Source organism: Strix aluco, chromosome 17 (genome assembly GCF_031877795.1).
Source record: "Strix aluco isolate bStrAlu1 chromosome 17, bStrAlu1.hap1, whole genome shotgun sequence".
Classification (NCBI taxonomy): Eukaryota; Metazoa; Chordata; class Aves; order Strigiformes; family Strigidae; genus Strix; species Strix aluco.
Window position 1 is genome coordinate 14,947,305 of NC_133947.1, and position 17,962 is coordinate 14,965,266.

Here is a 17,962-nt window from a genome sequence, read left to right on the forward strand (position 1 = left end):
TTACTGAGATCCTGAACACCTCCAGGGTGGCAGATGACTAGTGCTTTGTGTCTGTGTTGGGCACACATGTCCCATTGCTGGAAAATGATAAAAAATTGTAAAAACACTGTATCAAATCCCAGAAAAGTGCTGTGTGCTCATATGAGGATGGGGCTGGCCATGACATTTCTTCATGGAGGAGCAGCAGAAACCAGGGGCACTCCGGGGGTGTGCAGCGAGCCCCCATCCCCGAGACTGGCTGTGCTCTGACAGCGGCTTTAGTTGCGATTTGCATTTGCAAAATGATCATCCCTTAGAGAAATTATGGGATTTACCCCAGAGGTGCAGGTCTGGGTGGAAATGGAGCACAGCAGTCAGGCTGGTCGCGATGCTGCCACTCAAGCAGCATTTCCCACCACAGGATGGGCCTTCTGCCTCCCCAGAGCCCCTCTGGACAAGGGTCCGCTCCGAGCATCCCCAAACCCTTCATCCTCCAGCCCATCTGCCGCTCAAATCCCCGCTCCCCGGCTGCAACGTTGGGGCGGCTCCCACTCCTCATTAGAGGTCGCAGCCCCTGAGCAAAGATTAATCTGGTGCTTGTGTGAATTTATCTGCTTGAAAAGAGAGGGACAAGCTCTGACCTCGCAGTCTGGAGACTGGTGGGGATTTTACTGTCCCCTGAGCTGTCAAGTCAATTCCCTGCAGTACCAAGCTGTTGTTCTTGGCATCTGCTAGGCAGAAAGACTACGAAACACCCCAAATATCTGTTTGTTTTAAAAGGTAAATATTAATTTCAGGATGCTGTTTACATAACCAGACTCTTCGAGCTTGAAGTCATTGCCTTTTGCTAGTTGTCACATGGTATTAGTGTGTATTTAACATTTATTTAACTCTACTTGGTCCTGCTTGTGCCAGATGGCAGGCAGCCTGTGTGGCTAGGCACGGGCTTAGCTGAGTGCTGCTCTGAAGCAAGAAAAGGGGTGGTTTGAGACTGCAAAGTTAAAAGTTTGAGCAGTTGTGTGGCTGCAGGTCCCCGAATGACACAAAAGCACACTGTGGCTCTGGTGTCCCCAAGGCTGGGTGGTGTGCCTGTGCCCAAGAGAGTGGCAGAAGCCAAAAGCAAGACAACCTGGGAAGCATCATCCTCTGACAAGTCCAAACCAGTGCAGGGGCTGGGCTTTCCTCAGCTCTTGCCATGCGTCGGGGACAGGGCAGGGTCTGACTACTTGCCTTTGACTCATTGGCTTTGCATCACCTTGGCCTGATCCTGCCTGGCACTGAGCTCTCTCGAGCAGGTCCATGGGCCCTGGCAGGGAGCCGGCCCTGCAGAGGCCATCACAGTTTGTGTGCACTGGGTGGGAAACCCAGGGCTGACACCTTGAGCTGCAGAAGTGTGTGGGTGCCCAGCCAGCCAGTGACTTGGAGGAGCAGATGACGTGGGAGAGGACCTGCTTGCTGTCTCCTGAGATACCGAATGGCGAGTTTCTTCATCTCAGTGAAGAGAGGAGAGATCTCGCAAGGTGATGCACATCCCCAATACACAGCCCCGACTACTGAATGCTCACACGTTTGTTTTCCACCCCTCCAGTCATTGACTCTCCCAGCACAGGGCATTTTTGGGGTAACACAGCACTGCCTGTGTCACTTCTTTTTCAAACAATAAAGAAATGCAGCCAGATGGCCCTTGGAAAACAAATATGATATTCAAGACAGTATCACCATCTTTATGGCTGCAGCAGGCACCCATCAGCTTGAACATACAAACAAGGGAGATCTGAGATGGTTTCAGGGACAGGATTACAGTTTCTAAACTGGGCTGGACATTCTCAGGTTCATTCATGTTTGAAGAAAGGGACCTGTGTGATAAATAATGTCCACAGATTTTGTCACAGAATTATTGCCTGTTTGGGCTCAATAGCCGCTGTGCACTCAGCCTCCCACCTGGTGAACAGGTCTCATCCCACCCCTCCTCTCCTCCAGCGGTTCTTGCTCAATGAGATCCCATCCTCCTCCCACCGGGCACACGTGCCTCTCCAGGCAATGCTGACCTGCCTTCGTGCACTCGCATCGTGCCAGGAGAAACACTGACCGGACACCAGGACTGACCTCGGGAAACTCCACCAAGCTCCAGACCTCCCCTTCTGGCACCATCTGCCCGGCTTTCTTTTCACTCAGTTCTCACCCATGTTAATGACGCTTGTACTAAGCTTTCCGTTTTGCCTTGTTTTGAAAACCAGTTCTCAGTGAAGGAAGCAAGCAGGTTACTCTGCCATGATCTGCCCTGTGAGATAAACCCTTTATCTCATTTCCCACTCATTTTTATGACAGTAATTACTCTTTCTTCAACATTTTTAGAGCTACACATGCCTGTGAGATGAGAGATTTCCAAATAACTTACCCCCTTACTCTTGTGTTCACTGTTCTTTGATCAGACCTGTTAATCCCTGCCACCAGATTTGCCTCCCCTGTAGAGGAAATGGGAGGACTGAGCTGGTGTGAGACCTGGGAGGGGGACAGCAAAGGGGTGAGGAAGAGGCAGAACAAGGCTGAAGGAGCTGAGCTGTGGGGAGCAAGAATGGGCATATGTCTTTGCCCGAGAGAGCTTGCTCCAGCCCAGGGCCATGGTCATCAGCTGAGACCTCCCCTGACCTGGGAGCCCTCCAGCTCAGCATCCCGCTCCCTCCTTTTAACACGAGTCCACAGAGAGGAGAACGACCTTCAGCTGCCCTCAGCGACCTCACCAGCTGCAGGGACAGAGTCCGGGAGAGATACCTAAGCACCTCAGACCTGCTGGTGACCCACCTTGCTCCATACCCTGCTGTGCAGGGCCTTCCTTGAGGTGGGGGCTCACACAAACCCACACTTTGGAAGAACAGGAACGAGGTTGCAGAGTCCTCCTCCCAGAGACTGAGCTTCCCACCTGCAGACACCTTTGTCATGATGGTGGAAAGGTTTTATTCAGAGGGGGACTCAAGGCCATGCAATGAAGGAGGTTTCCTTTGGCAGGACCTTTGCAGGAGATGGAGCAGAAGCTGGAAGGAGCACAGTGAGTGAAAGATGATCATACCCAGAAGGGTGCTTTACATCAGTGCTGGGTACAGGTGAGGATGTGGCAGGACAGGAAACAGAACTGAAAAAACCTGTCTTCAGAGCACAGCTCACTCAGCGTGGCATGAGCTGTGGTGTGGGATGCCAGCAAATAAGCAGAGCAGATGCCAAGTACCTGCTCATACAGCAAGCACTGTTCCCCCATGCACCAAATAGAGAAATACACCATGGAAGAAGAGTCCATGGCTTGACTGTCTGATACGCAATTAAACGTGTTAAAGATGGTGGGAGCTTTTCTTGACTTGTGGAGTGCATGTATGAATATTTTAAGGGGTTTTGTGTTTTACTGGGCATAGATATATAACGTGTATAGTAGCTGTGTATTTATAGTCCTAAAAATGTTGTTTGCAAAACTGTGGATGCTCAGTCAAGTGTGATATACATATATATATATAGACATACATATCTACCTCTGTAGGTTGCGTGTGTCTGCATACTGCACTGGGCTGAGAAGTCTTCTTTTTCTTGTCCCAAATACATCACATTTAAATGATAAAAAGAAAAGGGTTCCAAATAAAGTCCATGTGCCCGCAGAGCTTCTTTTTCTAATACATAAGCCTATTTCAAGGACATATAGAAACATCAGCTAAGTGAACAGGTGTTGCTCGGTTGGACATAAATCCATACTCATAAAGGCTGGGTGGGTTTTTTTTCTCTTACAGCAAATAAATGCTGTTCTGTGTACCAATGTACCAACAGAGCAAAAATTGCAACTGACCCCTTTGTTTGATGGCTGTTGATGTTTCCCAACCTCTACCCCAGCTCCAGAGAGCACGAGAGCAGTTCAGCTCACTGTATGGTTTACAATCTGGGGGGCTGGAGGCAGGGAGGCGGTGCTCCCCGCAGGGCAGGCTACCTCAGTGTGTGTCTCAGGGTGACATGGTCCCCCTGCTCGCAGACCATCAGGATCCGGAGCTCATCCTCCCTACAGGACCATGCCCATGCCCCAGGTATCACCCACAACCCTGGCACCACTCATCTCAGATCTCCTGAGAAAGAGCACAGAGAGCCCATTCCCCGCTCACACCTCTCTGTCTCTGTAGAAGACACTTGCTGGAGCAGGATGGCCACGTTTAAAACATGAGCTTGCTTCTGTGGGGAAGTCACATGTGACTATGGAAACATCCCCAAAGCTGCTGTCCTGAGCTCCTACATCTTTCATGGGCATTGAGGTCTGCAGGATCAAGCCCTGTATGTACCCTGTCCTGGTAGTCCATGGGTATTATGAGTGTTATTTAGCACAATCCTCTCCTCTTTGGGGTTTCTCTCTGCACTGTTTCATCTTTAGAAACAAAACAGCAATGTAGACCTGTAATGGAGCTGCTCTGTGCCCACCATGGCTTTACCTTGAGCAACACCAAAACTGCTAAACAGAAAGGAAGATGAGAATACATTAGCTCCTCCTTCAAAGCTTTCCCCAGCACATCTCAGTGCTCTGCTATGCAGTCCCAGCCCTCCCCACCTCCTCCCCATTCCCAGCAGTGACACTTCACACCAGGGCACATCCCCCCAAGGTCGTGGTGCCCAGGACGGACGGGACATGGAGCAGGGCAGCAACGGCCCCACGCTGTCAGCACAGCAGTTCCCATCTCCTCCTCCGCATTCAGGCACATGGAGGGCTCCAGCGTGGGTGAGCCTTGGGGAGATGCCAGGCTGCAGCTGGGGAGCATGGCCAGGTGGCTTGGGGGGCTGCTCCCATCACAATGGTGAAGCCTCTAATGCAGCCCACCTGCTGCTCTTCTAGGGGCTTCACAGGCTTTCAAGACCAGCTAAATTAAAACAAAGTCCTTATCAGCACTCCACACAACAACCCCTTCTGCTTCACCAGTGTAAATTTGGCCACAGTGAGGCTGTAGATGACACTGAAACGAAGTGGTGGTAAACACAGGCCAGAGCCAAGCTGCAGCCAGCGCGGCATGAGAGAAGAGCCTCACAGGGGATGCAGGCTCAGGCGGACAGGCTGGTCCAGGGAAGTGCTGGTGCCTCACAAGGGAAGGAAGCAAAGCCACAAAGTTAAAACAAGGACGATGGGACCAGATGGATGCTCCTGTCATTTTAGTGCAAACTTGGATCTGCTCCATCATGGAACGTCTGGGCGCAAGAGATGCCTGTTGCTGGCCAGCAAACTCAAAATGAGCCCGTGGCTCCCTGAGCATCCAGAGCTAACCACTGCCAAGCTTACCCGTAGCTGGGCTTTCCACAGGCTTCTGGCCAGCAACCACCAGCCCAGAGCTGGGTGAGGTCAAGCCCAGTTTGTTGGGAGCATGGTCCTACTGGGAAACAGCAACCCTGACTTGTGTGCCCTTTGCTCACCACCTGCCCAGACTGTTCTCAGCTAGCGATCCCAGAGGAGAGGAAATCTCCAAACTGCAATCCCTGAATAGAGAGAGAGAGCTTCCCAGCCAACCCTCATACTGAGCGTGAAATTGTATGATATGGAATATTCTATTGGCCAACTTGGGTCCGTTGCTCTGGCCGTGCTCCCTCTCAACTTCTTGTGCACCTGCATACTGGCAGGACATAGGAAGTTGAAAAGTCCTTGATTTCTTAGCAACAACTAAAAACATCAGTATATTATCAACATTCTTCTCATACCAAATCCCATACTGAATCCAAAACACAGCACTATTCTAGCTACTAAGAAGAAAAATTAACTCTTTCCCAGCCAAAACCAGGACACAAGGACAGGAGACTGGGTCCTGGCCCTGCTTCCACGACCACATATATATTTTATTACTGGGAACAGAAACCCTGGCTATAACCCAATTTGTAGACACATGATCTTCCTCCTACAGCTACTTTCAAGTCTTTGAGGAAGTCCCTGACCCAGCTGGCCTACTTGCAGTTTCCCTAGAGAACACTTATCATGGCAAATCCCACCAGGAGGGAAGGAAGGTTGTGCTTAGTTTTCAGATGCCAGTCAGACTTCAGCAGGAGGCTGCAGCCTCGACAAACCCTGGGCAGGACTCTCAGTGAAACTCTCACGTTCACAAACTCCAGCATTTCTGGGCTTTGAGGTTCCTACCAGAGGTAAATGGCACTCAAGCTTTGGACTTTGTCAGAGTCAAAACACTCCTGTCTCAGCTCTGACGTGGATATTTGACTTAATTTCTGCGTTTTTTTTCCATGTAAATCTAAATGTGTTTTCCTGTGGCCAGACTCCCTGAGGTATTTGTGGAAAGGCAGCAGCCCATGGGAGATCTCCTGACACACAAACCTCCCTGGCCAACAAAGTCACACTTAACCGTAAGAGCTTGTAGCAAGGCTTTTGGGAGACCTCATCACTCTACAACTACCTGAAAGGACATTGTAGAGAGGTTGGTGCTGGTCTCTTCTCACAGGTGATTAGTGACAGAACAAGAGGGAACGGCTTTAAACTGCAACAGGGGAGGTTCAGACTGGACATGAGGAAAAAAATTTTCACAGAAAGAGTGGTCAGACGGTGGAATAGGCTGCCCAGGGAGGAGGTGGAGTCACCGTCCCTGGGTGTGTTTAAGGGTCGTTTGGATGAGCTGTTGGTGGATGTGGTGTAGGGGAGAACTTTGTAGAGTCGGGCTGATGGTTGGACTCGGTGATCCCAAGGGTCTTTTCCAACCTCAATGATTCTGTGATTCTGTGATTTTCAGGTCCCCCTTTCCACAGAAGAAGGACCACGGAGTTAGCTGGTGCTTGGGAAGAGTCCCATTCTTCCTTATTGCAGCCTTTCAATAGATAAAGGCTTCTAAGAAAGATGGAGAGAGACTTTTTACCAAGGCTTGTAGCGACAGAACAAAGGGCAGTGGTTTTAAAAAGAAAAGAGAGTCAGTTTAGACTGGATATAAGGAAGAAAGTTTTTATGATGAAGGTGGTGAGACACTGGTTGCCCAAAGAAGTTGTGGATGAGCCTTTGAGCAACCCCGTCTAGTGCAAGATGTTCCTGGAGTAGGCTGAGAGTAGATTGGAGTAGATTGGAGTAGATTGGAGTAGATGTCCCTGTCCCCTTGACTAGACGATGTCCAAAGGCCCCTTCCAACCCAAACCACTTCATGATTCTTCACCCCACTTGTCCTGCAACTCTTGAAACATCATCTCCAGGACCTGATGTCTCTCCGGGCCACCCCTCGAGGCGCGGGGCTGCCCTTGGGCTGCGGGCCGGGCCGAGGCAGCTCACACACTTCGGTTACAGCACCCGCGGCTGCAGCCCGACCCCGGGCCCGCGGGTACCGTGACACCTCTGGGTTAGCGGGGAGGCCTCAGCGCAAGGGGGGACGACGGTGAGATGGTTTCGGGGAGGCCATAAGCCACAATTAGGCTAAAATTCATTCATTAAATTCATACATAAAGCGCCGCCTCTGATCAACCCGGGGCGTCTCGCTCCGCTAACCGCCAGCAGGCCGGGCCTCCCGCGGCCTTGCCGGGGCGGGCCGGGTAGGCCGCGCCCCCGGTAGCGTCACGGCGAAGGGCCGGGCCGGGCCGGGCCGGTGGGGCCGCGGCGGGGAGCGGGAGGAGGCGCCGAGGAGCCGGGCGATGGTGGGGATCCCGGGCGGCTGCCAGTGTAAGAGCCGCGGCGCGGGGGGGGAGGCGCCGACCCGCTTCGGCGCCGCTCGGACGGGGCGAAGGGCCTAGCGGGGCCGCGGCCGGGCGGCGGCGGGGGGGACGCCTCGGCCTGGCCGGGCCGCGGGCGGCGGGGGGCGGCGCGGCCGGAGGCGGCGGAGCGGGGGGCAGCGCTGGTGCTCAGCTCCCCGCCCCGGCCTGCCCTGCCCGGCCGGGGGGTGCAGGGAGGGTGCTGCGCCCTGCTCAGCTCTGGTATGGACAAATGTCTGCTATAGGTGTGTGGTTGGTGTGTGGTGCTCAGCGTGCGGCTCATCGCCCTCGGAGTGCCGGGAGCCGCCTGGGGGCCCCCACCTGCAAAACCAGCCCAGCAGCAGCCCCGCGGGGTTTGTTTTTCGGTTCCAGGCTGGATGGGGCAGGGCGGGCAGCGGCGGGGCCGCTCCCCGCAGCCCCCCGGTCACCCCGCCGCTGGGCCGGGAGCGGGTCGGTGGGCTGGGCAGGGCCGAAGCCACGCCGTGCGCTCAGGCGGCAGCGACCGAGCGTGGACGAGAAGCCTGTCTGTGGCAGCATCCTCTGCAGCGTGGGGCTGGGAGGGTGAATAACTGAGCTCTGTTCTCATTAATTTCTCAAAACAGGAGGTTTGTTTCCAGAAGCTGCACTCTCTGAAAGCCATGAGGCCGGCAGGAGAGCAGGGAAGCGCGTTGCTGCTGCCGAGGAGCAGGGTAGATGGTTAGTTAGCCTGTGCCTCTCACCATATTGACCTCCTGATCGTTTTTCTCATCTGTGCTTGTGTGCGCAGCGTTTGTTTGTCCAGAGTCGGGAATGGACTGTGAGCCGTCCCGGGCAGAGGAGCGAGGTCCGGACAGAGCCGCGATGTCGGTGGGTAGCGATGTCCAGGCCGAGAGCCTGGATGGGCCATTTACCCACGGGCTGGATCACAGCCTCACAGCGACTCAGTTGATAAGTCATAGTTTAGTGAAGGGAGAAAAGCACTTAAAAGCACATGCTAAAGCTCAGAGGAAATGAGGGAATTTTAACATGAAGTGTGATTGCTCATAGGGAAACAATGTAAAGATAGATGGTGATGCTAATGTGGAAACCACCCTGAAAGCTGCATTCCCAATAGGAGAAGGAATTACCAAGTGACAGAAATTGCAGAGGGTGGGTGAATGCTTTATCATACTGCTTAGTGCAAAATGTGTGGAGATGTTCAGAGTGAGTTTGTTATTCCTTAAGGCAGTTACAAATATTAGCCTGTCAAAGCACACAGGCTTGAAAGAGCCAGTGGCCCAGGCAGCGGGAGGAGGGCACAGCAGTGAGCGAGCTGCGTTAACATCCCCATGGGTTTACAGAACCCTGGTACCTGGTTGACGGGCTCCTAACCTTGCTGCCAGGGAGGGCTCTTCATTTCGTCTGCCTTGAAGAAAAAGCCCCACAGAAGGAGGTTGGGTGAGATCATCTGCTTTAACCTCTCTGTTCAGAAGTCAGCCCACTGTGCCTGATCTGTCTCCAAGCTTCCTCTGCAGTCACAGCGGAGAAACTGAGGGTGATTCATCTCACCGGTCTTGGACACCTCTCTCTGGATGAGACGAATTCCATGCTGGAGGTGCCTGGGCTTTTTCATTGACTGCAAGGGGAGTCCTGGCTTTGGCAACAAGGAGTTAGATGAAACAAATCCCACCCAGTGTGTCTGCTCAAGGTGCACTTTGATGGTGTATGCGGAGTCTGGTCAGATTCCCTGTTTCTCGTAGACTGAGCACTGGGACGAGAGACAGGCCTTTGAAATCCTGCTTAGAAATAACTGAAGCTAAGAGAGACATCGATCTTGTGCCTAAAGCCATAGCTGCAGGGTGGGTATGTGAAACCATTTCCTCTCTCAGCTGTGACGCTTTCTGCAACCTTGGGCAAGTAGTTTGAATGTTTTTCTGGATTGTGGCAGGAACATATAAATGTACGTGTAGCTGCTCAGTTTTGCAGTATTAAACCACGTCTGAGATTAGGGCTTTTCATCTGGGTCCCGTTGACAGAACCGAGTCAGGAAGCAATTGCACTGGCCTCATGCCAGCAGGTACAGTACAACTGTAGCCCCTGGCAAGAGAGGGTGACAAGCACTGGGGATGCTTCAGATGACTCAGCGGCAGCTAAAGCATCATTTCTTACACACCTTTAATGTACCTGTGGCTCAGCATCCACTGGTGAAGTGCTAATGATAACCCTGGTGAGCCATACAGCTGTTTTATAAGGATAAGCACATAAATATGTGTTATAGCCTTCAGCAGCTTTATAGATAGAGCAGGTAACGATGTCCTGTTAGTGCCAGTTATTAAACAGGCTGAACACTGGCACAAGCATCCCTTAGTTCTCAAGCCCAGTGTCTGCCCAAGAACACTGTTGGATTTTATCTTTGGTCTCAAGAAAGTGAATAATCAGCTGTAGACTCATAATTTTTATAAGCACAAATTACATACATTGCCTTGGTTATCAGCCCAGTGATTTCTGCTGTATTATAAATATAGTTACTGGCAGTGTCTGGAGGTTGCTTGATTTCTTTGGGTATGTATTACAGAGAAGTGGTTCAGTGCTCAGTGTGAAGCTAATGATCCAGAAAGAAGAAATGTGGGACTGCTTTGAAACTTTGGGATGTTCCATATTAGTTTAAGGCACATACCGACTCTCATAAGCAAGTAAGAAAAGCATGTTCATTTCCAATGGGCAGAAATTAAAATGGATCTTTCAGGGACTTAATCTTGATTTTCACATGCTGTAAAATAAAAAGCTTAAGGTGTTACTCTTTCCTTGCACCAGTGTTCGGGGGAGTGAAATAAACTGACTTTTTTAAGCAGTCAGAGAAAAGAAAAAGTTTTTTGATTTGCAGCTTGTCTGAGGATAGAAAAGAGCCTGTACTTCAGGAATATCCCGTGTAATTGACTGTCTTAAAAGCAGGACTGGAGTGCAATAGTGAGCTGAGTACAGTTTCCATCAGCCTGAGCTGCCAAGGCTTTGCTGCTACCTCCAGATGTTGCCATAAATGACTGGAGGGGGGAGGACTGCTCGGGTTTCCCTTTTGCTGGCAAGAATCAGAGGTAAACTCTTTGATTTCGGAAGGAGGAGGTGGGTGTAAAACTCACAAAGGTCTCTCCCTCTGATGTGAAAAGTCCTGGAGGCAGTGTTTCTACCCAGACAGGTGATTTACTTGGAACTCTTCCAGACTGAAAACCACCTTCCTGAAGGCACTTGCCCAGCCAGAGTCTGGAGCAGAAAATTTCTCCTGTGTCCCTGTCACCTTCCTATCCCTCCCTGCCACATCCCACGTGTGCACACCCATGTTTGATTCAGCTAGGAAGGTGTCAGGGACATCGTTTTGGCTGTATTTGTGCACTCCTGGTTGATCAATCCTGACCTTAGAGCTCAGCTAAAACATTCTTTACTCCATTTCATGCTCTTCTAGACAGAACTTCTACAGGTAGTAACTTACCTGGCAATTGGACTTTGAGGTCAAAATCTGCACATATGTTTTCCTCAGATGTGCTTTGCAGCCTTGGTATAATTTAAAGGATCAGACTATTCAGGCAGGGATTTTCTCCAGTGTAGATTTATGTTGGTATTTAAGACAGTAGTTGATAATAGCCCTCAACCTTGGGTTCCAAGGATATTTTCAGAAGATAAATTGTATGCTGTTGTCTTGACTTTGGGTCCATAGGTGACACTTTGAAGCTTTTTGAAATATTACAGAATTCTCTCATTGCAGGTATGGTTTTGAATGGAAAGTGTAGCATTAGCCATTTTTTCCTGTGGATGTCATAAAATAGTTGGACGAATACTTAGTGAATGCTTGAAGAATTACTGCTGCTTTTCTCTGAGTGGACTCAATAGTCACACCAGTTTGTTAGAATCAATACCACCTTCTCCCTGAACTAAATATATTCATAGTTTTTAATCCTCGTGATCTCTCGGGAGTTGGTCTGTCACTTCCTAATAGTGCACCTAGTTGCTGTAGCAGCAAGTTCCTCCAAATATATCACCTGGAATGCTCCCACCTGGCTTTTGTATTCATTTTATCATGCCATTTCTGACAGGAGGCAACAGGAGGAGAAAAAGGAGGTATAAAATCCAGAAGGCAACAGAACAGGAAGGCTGTGCATGGTTGGTGTATGTGGAAGTAGGCTGCTCTGGCCAGGGACTGGCCAGGGATGGCTGGGTCGAGCAGTTGCCGGCACTGGTGGCACCGGGCTGGTGGCAGACAGCAGCTCCGCAGCACTGGGGAGATCCAGGGACCCTCCCTGGTGCCTGCCTGGCTGTCAGAGACTCTTCAGATTCCTTATCAGGAGTGGTGAGCACACAGATGCTTAGCCTAATAACTCATTACATCCCAGCTATCTTTTGTGTCTGTTAGCCAACAAATATTTTCTTTATACTTCGAAATTGTGGTGCATCCTGCCTGTGGAGGCTCTTTGCATCTGGCTGGAGGTGCTTGAGTAAACAGAGATGGAAGAGGGGCTGTAGTGGGGGGTACATCTGTATGGTTGCACGTGGTCCTGGGCAGGCAGACACTCGTGGTTGTCAGCTTTCTTTTCTTAAGTGAGGATTGTGGGATACAATATTTTGAGCCTATATTCTTGGGAGCAAGCATTTCAGTGGATCTTGATTAAGCAGAAATGTAATTTAACACTTTTAAAGGATGGGGATATCTCAGCCTGTGGCATTTCCAGGTGCAGATGAGATTAATTTGCTTATTTTAGGTGATGGCAGGTAATTGCATGTGCAGGGGAGGTACTGTAGTCAGGATGTTAAAACACAAAGAAGTCAAATGGCTCCCATGTTCCTCCCCCACTGTGCAAGCTCTTTAGCATTAAAACACCCTGTCTAGCAGATCTGCAGGCAGGAGTCTTCCCTCCTCCTCCTCCCTGATTAGGTTTGGTGGGGGCCAAGACGCCGGTGATAAATTGAGACTGTAAAGCACTGAACTTTGAGGGGAGATGAAAAAAAACGTTTGAAACATTTGCCGCCCTGGCAGCGTGTACATGGGTCGGTAATGGGGTTTATCTTCTGACATCATTAGAATCTCTGACATTTCTAGCTTAGAAACAATAACTCGCCTTATCCGTCGTCATGTTTTTCTAATTAAAGACAAAGCTTGGTAAATATTTTTTAAATGATTGAATTTCCCAAGTATGGAAAACACATGTTGGGAGTCAGGCTGGCTGCGTCCAATGCGCCTTTTCCCATAGCGTCCCTTGGAGCACACGAGTGCAAATACAGATTTAGAGCTGTGGGTGACAGGTTTATCTGGGATGATTGGCAAGGATTTATAAACCAGAGGGGATTTACTTCCCTCTCCCTCCCTCCTCTTCCCTCTTCTCTCCCCCCGTCCCTGACCCCCGTCTCAGAAATAGGAAATTGGGATCACATTAAACCCTAATTGGTTTGGCTCCAGCGCTAGTTCGGTGGCTGCCAAATAGTTAATTTATTGCGTGAGAGTTTGGCCATGTGTTGAGAGGCAAATTTGCTTGAAGCAAGGGATCTTTGTAAACTGTACATCCATTTCCGTGCCAGGTCCTGTTTACAGCAGCACCGGAGCGGGGTGCCGGAGGTGCTTTCCGTACCCATCCCAGCAGGACGGTGAGGGGGGACCCTGCCATGGGGCTGCCGCTCTGCCTTCCACGCTCCCCAGACGAAATGCTTTCAGGAATAGTTGCCTAAAAGAGCTTAAAGTGGCTTTAGCTGGACTTGGTGATCGACGTTTGGAAACTGCCAGCTAGATAAGACGTGGGAGGCTCTCAAGAGAATAAATGCATCTGTTTGGGAGATAACAGCAGGCCTGGGCTGTCACCACGGAGCAGGGCCAGGTGGGGAGTCCCCGGGGGTGGCGAGATGGCTTTTCCTGGATGGTGTGAGGAGGGGCAAACGGGAAGCAGGCGTATCTGGCTGGCTTCCCATGGCCCTGCAGAAGCCCTCCTTGTTCCTGCCCTTCTCCGTGAGGTCAGTGGCTGTTGGACATCTCAGATCTGCTGTTGCTTGCTGTTGGATCCCAGGCATCTAATTGCGTTTGCCTCCTGTGAAGATTTCTGCAGGTTGGGCTCCAGCAGAAGGGCTTGCATGGGCTTGAAGGCTAAGCAGCCCTCACTTAGGCCAACACTGCATTCACCGGCACCTGAAAGGGAATTATTTGGATTAAAGAGGATACTGTAGCCTGAGTTAAAAACTCTCACTGCTAGCGCGGCTCTGGTTTTGGAGTATGATTTGAAAGAGGCTGTGTAAGGAATAAATCCACGGCTGTGGCATTTTCTTTCATTTCTCACTGAGTTAAATAACAAATTTCATGTTAGGGAGCTGCTTCCAGCTCCGAGGCAGCAGAATTATTACCGCCGCGCTCAGCGGCACCCTTTCTGTGTCAGCTGCTGTTTCCATTGTGAACTTGATACCTGAAGGCTCAATATTGTGACCCTTTAATTTTCAGCTGCTAAACCGTACCATGCGAGTTGGCTAAAAGGGAAGAGCTCAGAGGGGAATTTGACATAGTTATGCTGTGGGAGCAGTGTGTTTCTTTGGGTATTTCTTAAGTGCTGAGTGTTTAGGAGAAATTGATAGGTAGTAGCAATGCACTCTTAGCAATACTTTTCCTTCTGTAGCTCTTGCTTCCTGGGATGTAATAAAATCCATTAAGTTCTATTTATGATCTAAGGCCCAATATAGTAATAGTTTTATTTGGATAATTGTGGCTGTTCTACCAATAATCAGAACACTGAACACTTCCAAGCGTACTGCAAAATCCAGGCTGTGTGTTTAGGAGGGTACAGGGTTGGCACGGCCAAATGTTAGTCAGTTTTCCTGAGGAGTCAGAGACACATCGGTTCAACAAAAAAAGCCTGGATGAAGCCGAGCATCTCTGTAGGAAGAGAGTTCCTGCCCACGCCTGCCACGCTGGGGCCGTGCTGCCCTGGATTTGCCAGCCGTAGCATGGAGGTGCTAGCAGGGTTAGGCAAGCAAAAGGGAGACAAATTGGACAGGTATTGGAAGCAAACAGCAATGGTTTGTTTTGGAGAGCATCTTTTCATCCCGAGGTCTGAAGGCAGGTTAAACATTCATCAGGGAGCCACTCCCCACTGTGCATCTCCTGCTTAGTTTGAAATGCAGCCATTTCTGGGATGAGCTCCTGTAATTACTTGAAAGTACATCGTACTTCCACCACTTTTGGCAGGAAGGAAGGAGGAATACTGTGCTCCATCGCCAGACAAAATAGAAATCAACAATTGGGATTTTTCTCAACGAGCAGATCTATCTTCTCTGCCATTAAATCCGAGTTGGATGGAAGCCTTGTGCCCATTTTGCTTTCGCAATGTGAGCGTGGCGTTCTGCAGCACACAGCCCGTATTCACGCAAAGATTTAAAGCAGCAAATTCTAGCCAGAAATTCTTTCTAGCACTTTGCTTTCCTTCTGCTGTTTGCTTCCCTCTTCACACTACAGATGCTAATGGATCACCTTCCCTTGGTGAGTAACGATACAAGCCGTACTTTACGTTGTGCTGAGAAACTCTGTCATCTTCAGGAATGTTCTTTCAGAGATGTGTTCCCACTCCTAAACCATCACAGATCAGGCAGCACTGAGAAACCTTCAAGACTAGCTTGAGATTACTTGTGTCAGCCTAAACACCTACCTCCTGTTTGAGCCTGGGCACATACCTGAGGCTACAGCAGGCTTGAGCCCCAGTTGGGTGCATGTACAAGTTGATGCATCCAGGCTTCTGTGCATTCTCTGCTCTCTTCTTCCTCCCTCTTCATAGATGAAAGTTGTATTAAACTTGATGTCCTCATTGCGGAGCCATCCGCTTCCCAGGACTGAATTTTTTTGCCAGGAGATTTGCTTAGAGGTGGAGAGAAAAGGCAGCAATCTGGAGGATGGTTTCCAGAAAAAAAAAATACATCAAATTTATGGCAACCACAGAGCAAACTAGTTTAGCGGATCTGGGAGAGCATCCCAGGGATCTTCGCGGAGGTGAAACCATTCAGGGTGTGGAAGGGAGAAAGAAGCACAGAGGCAGGAGCAGATCCTTAACCTGGTCTCTGCTGTCATCCGTGCATCCATTTCTCCAGCCAAGCTGCCCCTCAGCTATAAAGGTGTACACAGAAAGGAGGGGTGAGAATTTGGATGCAGGCAGTGGCTTGTTCATAGAGCTTGTAAATCTGACCGTGGGGTAACAGGGACTGCAGGTCAGCGTCATGCAAAATTTAATTTTTGGTGGATCGTCTGCATCCATCTGCTGCTGTTCATTTACTCCTCTGCTGCAAAAGCTCTGGCTACAGATTACAACTCTTAGTCCATGCAAGTCTCCACGTTTCAAAATATACTGGTCGGTGCCTTTTTTTCCCCCCAGAGGATGATTGTTTTCTGTGGAAATATGGTCTGCCCTCTGTATCTAGGTCTGCTGAGCACCTAGAACTTAAATTGATGGAATCTCCTTAGGAAGAATCTCGGACAGCAGCAGATACCCCTCTTCTGGAAAGCCTGCGGATGAGGATCTTGCAAAGGGAGCAGCAGAGGTGACCTGCACCCGCTTTGATTTTAGCATTGCCCTCCTTGCCACCTGTATCTAACAATACCCACTTGGCCTTGCACTGGTCTTGCACTGCAGTACTCCAGAAATGTTCACAGGCACTTGTCCATCCTTTTTCTTCTTGAATATACTTGGCTTATTGAACAAACCTCTTTTTTTCCCCTGTGTAGAATTGATTTTAGCAAGAGAAAAAATAAAACTTCTCTGTGCGTGTGAATGGGTAAACAACTATCAGAGTACACAAACTGTTGAGCAGGTAATTTTTAGATGTTTCTTGATTTGTCTGCTACCAGTTTTCTTTAAATGTTAAGTCTTCAGTCACTGCAGCTCCTGTGTTCATCAAGTTTTATTTCCCACTTAATAATTACAGCAGTTTCCCTTGAGCTCTGTACCTCTAATTAAGAAAGCTAAGTTTGATATAAAGTTAATGGAATAAAATTTGTTATATTTTTATGGTAAAATATGCTTGCAAAAATAACATTTGTAGACTCAGTCGCTACTCCTGAACACAGTTTACCACTTTTCTTGACCCTCTGTCACTACTGATGACTTTTCTGATGGTCAGAGACCAGGCTCTGGTCCATGCAGAAATTCTTGCCTTCGGTCTCACAGATACCCTGCACGATAGTTTGGCTGGCATAGGGTCTTGGCTTTCCCTTTTGCATGTGTTGATAAGGATTGCCTCAGTTCCCACCAGCACTTTTACTGTCCTGCTGGTGTTCTTGGTGGTGTAGGGTGGCCCAGGAAGCCCTGGAGAACCTGGCAGCACCACGCAGAACCAGTCCTGCTTCAGTTAGACTCTGGGCAGACATGACCCAGCCTCCGTGCAGGCTCTGAAAGCCCCGGTCGGTGAAAGCCCGATGTTATTTCAGGAATGTTTCCTATGTTCAGTGAGCCCTGTTAGAAAGAGCCACCGAAGGGGCACGTCCCCGTGCTGTGCCGCTGGGCTGAAGCAGTACCTCGGTGCCTCCCCAAATGCACCAACACCCCGCTGTGCCCTGCATGAAGCCTTCTTTGCCAGAATTTTACAGAAACTTGTTTTTTTGGCTCCCCTGTCCAAGATTTCTACAGCCGTTGCTGGTCCTCCCGGTCCAGCCCCAAAGAAAAGCAAAAAACCCCAGATGGGGCAAGATACAGTGGCATGTGTGGGCTTGTTCAGGTGCCCACGTGCAGTAGCCTTCTCTGCTGACTCTGCTTCTCCAACACGGGGTGAGTCTGTAGATCAGCAGGACAACCAAGGTGAGGATGAGCCAACAGACAGATCTGCCTGCATACACGCAGCAGGCCAGGAATTTAAATGTCACCAACAGTACTGTCCAAATGGCTGTGCTTCTCTGAGTGGCGGCTCCGTGAGTGGAGATGCACCTCATCACACCTGTTTTATAACATAGAAGCAAAATATTCAGGGCATCCAAATAGTTTATACCCCAACAAACAAATTCTGGCAGTGAGAGCGTGAGTTTCCATCTCATTAAGCTGTTGGCAAAGCTCTGGTAATTCCAGTCACTGATACAGCACAGGAATTATCCCTCGACACGACTGGTTGTGTCAGGTCAGAGCATCGCTGTTTTTTCTCAGCGGTTGCATGTTTATACTTAAGGGTAAAAGAAAGTGTTGAAATGTCAATTCATTGGGTTCTTCTCTGGTGCCAGAGCAAGGTCTCATGAGGTCAGAAGACAAGTGTCTGAGGATTTCTGTACAATGAGCATAAAGTGGATTTCTACCCCTAAGTTGTAATGAGGAATTGTTTTCAAATCCAATGCTTTTTTAAATGCAAAACCTAGCACCAATTC

General features: G+C 49.7%; 1 protein-coding gene across 1 annotated transcript in view; it reads left to right on the top strand.

Annotated features, from left to right (window-relative positions):
- The first annotated feature begins 7,540 nt into the window (after nucleotides 1-7,540).
- CBFA2T2 (CBFA2/RUNX1 partner transcriptional co-repressor 2) overlaps nucleotides 7,541-17,962 on the top strand; it is a 64,235-nt gene continuing 53,813 nt past the window's right edge. The window contains exon 1 of the mRNA XM_074842866.1: nucleotides 7,541-7,621. Within this exon, the coding sequence (XP_074698967.1) occupies nucleotides 7,594-7,621 (28 nt within the window). The 5' untranslated portion in view covers nucleotides 7,541-7,593. The remainder of the gene's footprint in view (nucleotides 7,622-17,962) is intronic.